The following is a 7679-nucleotide window of genomic DNA, read 5'->3' as shown; positions in this document are numbered from 1 at the left end:
GGGGCAGGGGGCTCCCCGCGGGGGTGGGGGTGCAGGGGAGGTGGGGGCGGGGGTGGGGGGGATGCGCGGAGCCCCCCCCCGCCTTGGGGCGCAGGAGGCCCGGACTTTCGGTGGGGGCGGCTGGGGGCACGCGTCTTGCACGCGCACACGTGTCCCTGTGCAATCCCCCTCCGTGCACGCGCACACACACGCGTGCACAGACATGCGTGCAACCCTGGTGTGCAGCCACACGCGCACACACCCCTGGCGTGCACACACACACAGGTGCATGCACATGCACCCCTGCCATGTGCACACGCATCCATGCGCACACACCGCTCACATCCATGTGCAGACACCTGTGCGCTGGGCACGCACGCACACACTCGTGCACACACATGCAACCCGCCATGTGCACCTCGCCATTCACACACACACGCACCTCCCCATGTGCACACACACATGCACACTCCTGTGCGCACACACAGCATGTGCACTCCCCCCACCCATGTGCACACACATGTAGCCCTGTGCAGCACCCTTGTGCGCACCCCCTGTGCACACACATGCACTCACACGCCCGTGCACACCCCTGTGCACACACTCACACACTCACACCCTTGTGCACACATATGTATCGCTCTGCAAACCCCCTGTGCACACCCCCATGCACACACACATGCCTCACACCCCTGTGCACGCACACGTGCACACACATGCACTCACACACCTGTGCACGCGCAGCCCCATGCACATGCACCCCTCCCACACGTGCAGCCCCCCTTGCTCCCCCCACGCGGCGGGGCAGGGTGATGGATGGCCTCCTTTCAATCCTGGCTCCTTGTTATTGATTTTCCTTTAATGAAAGTTAATTATAACAATGATTTAATTAATAGCGGCTCTCTCTGCCTTTATGGCTTCCCGCATTAGGGCTGCCTATAAATATGGCAGCCTGACAGCCCGTGCGGCCCCGCAGCCCCCCTGGGGTGGCCCTGCACCCTGGGGTGACGCTGCATCCCTGCACCCTGGGGACCCTCCAGCACCCTGGGGTGGCACTGTCCCCCAACACCCTAGGGTGACACAGTCCCCCTGCACCTTGGGAGGTCCCCAGCACCCTGGGGGGCCCTGCACCCTGAGGTGGCACAATATCCCCATGCACTCTGGGGGGTCCCCAGCACCCTGGGGTGATGCTGTCCCCCTGCACACTGGGGACCCCCCAACACCCTGGGGTGGCACAGAGTCCCACTGTGCCCTGGGGTGATGCTGTCCCCCCGCAGCCTGAGTGGTCCCCAGCACCCTGGGGTGTCCCTGCCCCCCTGCATGCAGGGTTGACATGGTGCCCCCCAGCCTCACACACATGCATGCTCCTTGCACACGCATGTGCAAACATGCATGTGTAAGCACATGGACCCTGGTGATGCACATGCTCCTGCACACACACATGTACACAGACCTGGGAGCGCACACGTGTCACGCATGTAGATGTGTACACACACGTACACGTGTGCATGCACCATAGACATGCGCACACAGGTGCAGACACGCGCACACACACGTGCACACACATATGCACCCCCCACGTCTGCGTGTGCCCCCCCAACTGCGCCCGCAGCGCTCCGCTTGGCCGCCAGGGGGCGTGGGGCGCGGACCCCGCCCCCGCCCGGCCCCGCCCTCCCCGCCCGGCCCCGCGCCCCGCCGCCCGCAGGGGGCGCGCAGCCCCCGGCCCCGCCACCTCCCGGCCCGCAGGCGGCGCCGCGGGGCATGGGGCGCTCTGGGCGGCGGCCCCTTTGCCTCTCGGTGGTGCTTCCGGGCCGCACTTCCGGGCGCGTTTGCGCACTCGCTACCTCCGCGACCTGCCCGCCGCCGGTACGGCAGGTGAGGGCGGCGGGCTGCGGCGGGGGGGCAGCCCCTGACGGGGGGCAAGGGGAGGGGGTGCGACACCCCCTCAGGGCGGGGGAGGGCGAGGGAGATCTTGGGGTGGGGGAGGGCGAGTAGAGACCCCTCACTCGGGTGGGGCGGGGACGGGCGCCTCCCCTGCCCCCCGGAGCCGGTTGGCGCTGGGGCAGCCCCTCAGTGTGTTTTGCGGGTGACCCGCCGTTGTTCGGGGAGACGTTCCCTCCCGCTGCCTTTGAGGTGATCTCCCTCCACACTGGGTTGCCCCCCCGCCATGCTCCGTCCTCTGCAGCTCCCACGTCCCCTGCCAGGGCTGGGGGTCCCCAGGCCGTGACCCCCCCATGGTTCTCCAGCAGCCGCCTCCAGCTGCGCCATTCTCTGTCTGCAGGGCCGAGGCGGCATCCCCAGGGCCTGCCCTGCCTGGTGGGGACCAGGGGCCTCCTGAGCTCCTATTGCCTCCCGGGTGGGTGACACCCCCCGGGAATTGCAGTGGCGCAACCCTAGGACCCCAAATTCCTGAGTCCCATGGTGACACTCAGCCAGGAGCTGTCACCTGGGTGACAAAAACATGTCCTGCCCCACCATTCCCGCATGGCTCAGACCTCCTGTGTATCCCCAAGTCTCCTGCTTGTCCTGGGAGCCATCCCCTATCCGTGAGGCCGGATCGCACAGGCTGTGGCTCCTTACACCCTCGTGTCTGTGTGTCTCTTCCAGCTGAGTCCTGTGTGTGTGCCCCTCCGTCCCTCGCCATGTACGCCTGTGCAAAGTTCGTCTCCACTCCTGCACTAGTGAGTAGTGACAGACCCCTCCTTCAACCTCAACATCCCTTCTGTGGGACATGGGGCGCGGAGGGAAAGCATGTGACCCCCTCAGAGACAGGGGGAGAGGTTTGGGGACACTTTTTGCAGGTTTAGAGCCACCCTGGGCCACAACGAAGGTGAGCAAAGCCTGGAGCGATGAGCCGCTCTGGTTAATGATCATTTGCCATCCCTTAATGGTTACTAATTACCCAAGTGCTGGGAGTAAAGTGCCTTTGGCTGGGTGCTGGCCCTGGTGGCACGCTGGAGCCGTACACTGATGCCTGTGGCTATGGGGTGCCAGGACAGGCTTTTCCCTCTGGGTGCTGCCAATTCACAGGGCACCCCAGGCAGCTGGGCATGTTTGGGAGGTACTGGAGGTGGCCTCAGGGAGCCCCTGGCTGGAATTTCACTGCCCTGGGTGATCACGGGGGGTGGGGTATCCCACCCAAATCTGAGGGTGGCTGTGCCTTCCAGGTGAGGAGCTCACGGGTGCTGTCCCAGCCCCTCTCTGCCTCCATGCTGAGCAGCCCCGAGGCCCGGACAGAGCAGGTAATGCGCCCAGCTTGGATTGGGGGATGCTGGGGGGTGCTGAGCACTGGCCGTGGGAGGGGTGTGGGGAAGCGATGCCCTGAGAGGATGTAGGGGGCTTGATGGGGGGAGACAGGCTCTAGGCAGGGCTGGGGTAGGCTTAATCCCTCCCTAGCCCTTGCTCACCCTCCCGTCGCCCAGGCGCATCTGGGCGCCCACCGAGCCATCCAGACGAGTACGGCCCACCGAGACATTGACACCGCTGCCAAGTTCATCGGCGCCGGTGCTGCCACTGTGGGGGTAGCCGGCTCCGGCGCTGGCATCGGTACCGTCTTCGGCAGCCTCATCATCGGCTATGCCAGGTCAGCAGGGGCACCGGAGGGGTTGGAATGGGGTGTTGGGTGCCAGCTGTGCCCCTGCTGACAGGCCTGTCCTCTCCTCGCAGGAACCCCTCACTTAAACAGCAGCTTTTCTCCTACGCCATCTTGGGCTTTGCCCTCTCTGAGGCCATGGGGCTCTTCTGCCTCATGGTGGCCTTCCTCATCCTCTTTGCCATGTGATGGAGCCACTGACAGTGATGGTGATGGAGCCAGCACCCCACTGTGCCCGTCCCCCCTCCCCCCCCCAAGCCATGAATGCCAGCAGGGGGGCAGGAGAGAGCCCCGGCCCCCGCCATGGGCGGGCAGGGAATAAAGACGGTTTGATATCGGGGTCTTGGCTCCTTGTGTCTCCTTGGTGGCCCTGTCCTGTGTCACTTGCCTGTGGCTGGCACTGTGGAGCAGGGGACCATGCTGCCCTGGGCTCACTTTTCTCCCTGCTGGGGTTACTCTGGGGAGGTGGCAGTGTCCCAGGAGGGGACACCAGGTGGCAGGGGCTGAGCCCCTTTGCCACCCTGAGCCCTCAGCCACCCGTGCACATCGTGCACATCGTCGGTCCCCGGGGGCAGCTGGGAGCCCTCGGGGCCGCAGCCTGGGCTGTCACCTCCATCCATCCCTTGCCTAAGGATGTCTCCCCACCTGGGGACACCTTAGCGGGGACCGGCCGCCTGGCAGCCCCGGGGCCGGGGTGTGCCTGGCTGCTGCTGTCCCGGTATCGAGGTGTACCCGCCTCGCGGTCCCCGCAGGATGGAGGGCCCCGTGGGCGGTCCCTCTGGCCCGCCGGAGGCCTCCCTCTCGCTGACCCCACCCGAGGAGGCGTGATTAACCACGCCCCTCCGAGGCGAGCCCCCGCCCCCGGAGCCCCCCCATTGGCCCCGGCGCCGTTATACCCTCCCTCGGGTCTCGCGAGAGCCTCGCGCATGGGGCGCGAGGGGGGGGGCTCGTGGAGGGGAGGCGGGAGCCCCAGCGCGAGAGGCAGCCAGCGCGAGGCCCCGGCGGCGGCGCGGAGCGGCGCGGCCCGGCCCTCCGTCAGGTAACCGGCGGCTCTCGGGCGCGGCGGGGCGCGGGGCGGCCCCGGGGCGGCGGCGGCGGCGGTGAGGGAGGTGGCGGGGCGGCGTCCGGGGGGTCTGCGGGGGGCCCCGGCCGGCCCCTGCCCCCACAACTCTCCCCGAGTTTTCGTGAAGCAGCCGCTCTCCCCTGCGCCGCCTCATCGCTGATTGATAGCGTCCTCCGGCCAATCGGCGCGCTGCCAAGTCCGGAGTGGCGGGAGCCGTGGCCAATGGTGGCTTAGGGGGCGCCGCGATGGCGCAAGCCCCTCCCTAGGTGGGCGGGGCTGCTGGAGGCAGCGAGGGGCCCGGGCGGTGCCTGAGGGGGGGAGCCCAGAGGCCAGGGGGGCCCCGGGGCGGGGGGAATCCCGGGGAAATTGAGGGGCTTGGGGGGCTGGGGGCGGAGGTGTGGGGAGGTCTGCGCGATGCGGGGCGTCAGAAGTACGGGGGGGCCACGGGGCTGGGGGGCTGGAGGCGGCCTCTGGGGCGGGGACTCTCGGGAGATCCTGGGGAGGGTGAGGGGGCTTCAGGGACTGCACACAGGGGGGTGCTGATGGCTGGGGGGGCTTGAGGGGGTTGTAGTTGTGGGGGGCTTTAAAGGGACAGTGGTCTGGCGGTGGGATTTGGGGGGGACGGTGGACCCTGGAGAGGTGCTGGGGAGTCTTGAGGCACTGTGGGCGCGGGGGCCCGGGGAGTGGGGGAGCTTTGGAAGATGAGGGAGTGAATTGGAGGGGGGAGATGTCTGTGGAGGTTGTAGGTATGGGAGGCCCTTTGGTGTGCAGGTCCTGGGGGACCTTGGAGGGATATGAGGTGTCCTGGGGGAATCTCGAGTATTAGAGGGGCCTGGGGGGGACCCTGCGGGGACCGCCTGAGGTGCAGGTGCTGGGGGAGCCCCTCTGACTGGGATTCAGCCCTCCTGGGTGAAGTGGGGTTTGGGCTCAGTGTGGTGGCTTGTGGCTCTTCTGGGGCAGCTGGGGAGGACGCAGGCCTACGTGTGTGTGGGGTCCCAGGGGCAAACTGATGTAGAAAGGGTGTGGAGAGGTTGTAGGTGCCTGTGGGGGTGTGGTGGGGAGCAGGGTGTGGGCTGGGGTACGGACTTGGGTCTGCAGAGTGTTGGGAGGTGGGGGACTGTCAGCCCCACGCAGTCGCAGGGGCATCAGTGACTCCCACAGCACTGCGTGAAGGAGGACCTGCGAACAGCAGGGGTTAGAGAATGAAGTAGTTTCTTCTGAAGTCTGAAACAGTGGTTAATTTTCACTGGGGCACTTTGAGAGCTCAAACTTCTGAGAGTGTGTCAAAGTGGTGAGGTTTCACTGTGCACTTGCTCATCTGCCCTGCTGGTGCTGTGAAATCCGTTGCCTTTCAGTAGCTCCAACTTTGTGAGCACAGCCTGGGTCACGTCTCAAAGTTGTTTTGTTCCTACTGCCAGGAGTGCTGGTATGGAGTCCCTCAGCCTTACTAAGGAAAAGAGATCGGCTGGTTCAGGTGTGAGACGAAATGTGTGTGACAACAAAACCTCCTTGTTCTGCTCAGCTTTCCCTATTTTGCCCTCTCTGCCTCTTTGTTGCCTCTTCTTTGCCAGGTCCCATCATTATGTTGTTTCTTCATGAAGTTATCCCTTCTTTCCCTGCTCAGGTCCCTCTAAAGACAACATTTCCACTTAACACCCAGGAGTACAACATGAAAGTGTTGCTAACGCTTCAGTGGACTTTACAATTTATTTTGCTTCACTGCAGTGCTCGTTGGGCTTTCTTCCACCAGGCATGTTCTGAAGGGGTTGTCTAGTTCTTTGCAAACGGCTTTAAAAATAGTTGTGACTGAAATGCAGTCATTTCTGGAGAGGAATTCAGCAGCAGTTCTCAACCACGGGCTTTGTTGGACAGTTTTTTTAGATTGGGGTTTTCTCAGCAGAGTCTAAGAATAACTTCAGTGTTTGAATGTGGAGAAGTTTGTGGGAGGTGGATTGAACAGCCAGAATCCCATTTGGAAAATGAATAGGGTTAACATTCTTGCTCCTTGTTTCCTTAAATTGAGAGATCATATTCACCTTCTGTGACTTGAGTGGGGTAATTACTGTTGCCAGCTGTAATCACTTTTCAGGCTGGAGGGTGCTGGAGTGCTTGTTTGCTCTTAGTGTTAAAAACAAACAAACAAAAAAGGTGTGGGTTCCGCTGGTGGAAGCAGCTAGTCAGCCATCGACCTGCGAGGTTTGTAATGATTACCTGCAGCTGGGATGGTCTTTTCTCAGAAGAGTGTTTCTGATCCTAGAAGTTGGTTGGGAATTGAGAAGTGGAAGACTATTTTAGTATTCAATAGACCTCACTGCTTTGAGAACTTTAATACAGCCATGAACTTCCTTAATTGCATGCCAATCTTTTGGTTATACCTAACTGTAGTATGTTAAACAGTTCCTCTCCTTTTTGACACCTGCCTGTCAACTAATGGTAAAAAACCCAAACATACCATGTCCAACTTACTGCTTAGCCAAACTAGGCGTCTAGTTATTTTAACCTTTCCGTGTAAATCAATCCCTTCAGCTGCTTAACTATATTTTCCTGAATGCCTTCCAATTTGTCAATATCTTTCTGATACAGAATAGCTTGGAGTTGAACGTATTTTGCATCAGAGTGTTGGAGATGGGGACTTTCCCTCCTTGCTCCCTGCTCTGATTTAAAGAAGGAAAAGCTTTACACAAACTTTGAGTATGTTAAAGCGCCCACTTGCAATTTGTCCTTCTCTTAACTTTCAGTAAGTTAAGTACCTTAACTTTTTCCATGTTGAGAGATATTTCTAACGTTAATTTCTACTTACTCTTGCTCCTATTTTTGTTTTCTCGAGGTTTCTTATTTTCTGGTCTTCTCCAGCATTTCCTACTGTATGTTTCTAGTACTCTTGATTTTTATTTTTATGTTTTCCCTCTGTGTGATTTATGAAGGTGTCAGGCGAAAATGAACTCGCTGTTGAGACTTGCTGAGTCCCACTGTTAGACAGTCAGCCCACCTGGGTACGTTGCAAGTGTCACTACTTTTTTTAAGCTGGTTGACGGGACAGTTGCT

The 7679-nt window shown here is 61.2% G+C and overlaps 2 protein-coding genes across 15 annotated transcripts in view; both read left to right on the top strand.

Moving 5' to 3' along the window:
- Positions 1 to 1472: 1472 nt before the first annotated feature.
- On the top strand, positions 1473 to 3911 carry ATP5MC2 (ATP synthase membrane subunit c locus 2). 2 transcript variants are annotated; one of them, XM_080368438.1, is made up of 5 exons: positions 1473 to 1845; positions 2587 to 2660; positions 3147 to 3221; positions 3402 to 3562; positions 3646 to 3911. In XM_080368438.1, the coding sequence occupies exons 1-5, from the start codon at positions 1488 to 1490 to the stop codon at positions 3758 to 3760; spliced, it is 783 nt and encodes a 260-aa protein (XP_080224564.1). In that variant the 5' UTR covers positions 1473 to 1487; the 3' UTR covers positions 3761 to 3911. The 2 variants fall into 2 exon arrangements, with proteins under 2 accessions (XP_080224564.1, XP_080224563.1); XM_080368437.1 differs by having other exon boundaries at positions 1473 to 1854.
- A 139-nt stretch (positions 3912 to 4050) lies between these two features.
- LOC308054939 (cyclic AMP-dependent transcription factor ATF-7) overlaps positions 4051 to 7679 on the top strand; it is a 70288-nt gene continuing 66659 nt past the window's right edge. For 11 of the 13 annotated variants that reach the window (XR_013924312.1, XM_080368412.1, XM_080368417.1 and 8 more), the window contains exon 1: positions 4051 to 4610. The gene's annotated coding sequence lies outside the window, so the exon portion shown is untranslated. Of the gene's footprint in view, positions 4611 to 5279; positions 6109 to 7679 lie in introns of those variants that run through there. The other 2 variants (XM_080368420.1, XM_080368416.1) reach the window with 1 other exon arrangement.

The sequence above is a fragment of the Falco punctatus genome (genome assembly GCF_963210335.1).
Source record: "Falco punctatus genome assembly, chromosome: 18".
Lineage (NCBI taxonomy): Eukaryota > Metazoa > Chordata > Aves > Falconiformes > Falconidae > Falco > Falco punctatus.
Note: the sequence above shows the minus strand (reverse complement) of the source record. Positions and strands in the feature narration are given on the sequence as shown.

Bases quoted from the DNA above. Each gene is read 5' to 3' on its own strand.
- ATP5MC2 (XM_080368437.1), top strand. From the start codon at position 1,488: ATGCACCATAGACATGCGCACACAGGTGCAGACACGCGCACACACACG. The intron at 1,855-2,586 runs GTGAGGGCGGCG...TGTCTCTTCCAG, and splicing joins GCCCGCCGCCGGTACGGCAG to CTGAGTCCTGTGTGTGTGCC. The intron at 2,661-3,146 runs GTGAGTAGTGAC...TGTGCCTTCCAG, and splicing joins TCGTCTCCACTCCTGCACTA to GTGAGGAGCTCACGGGTGCT.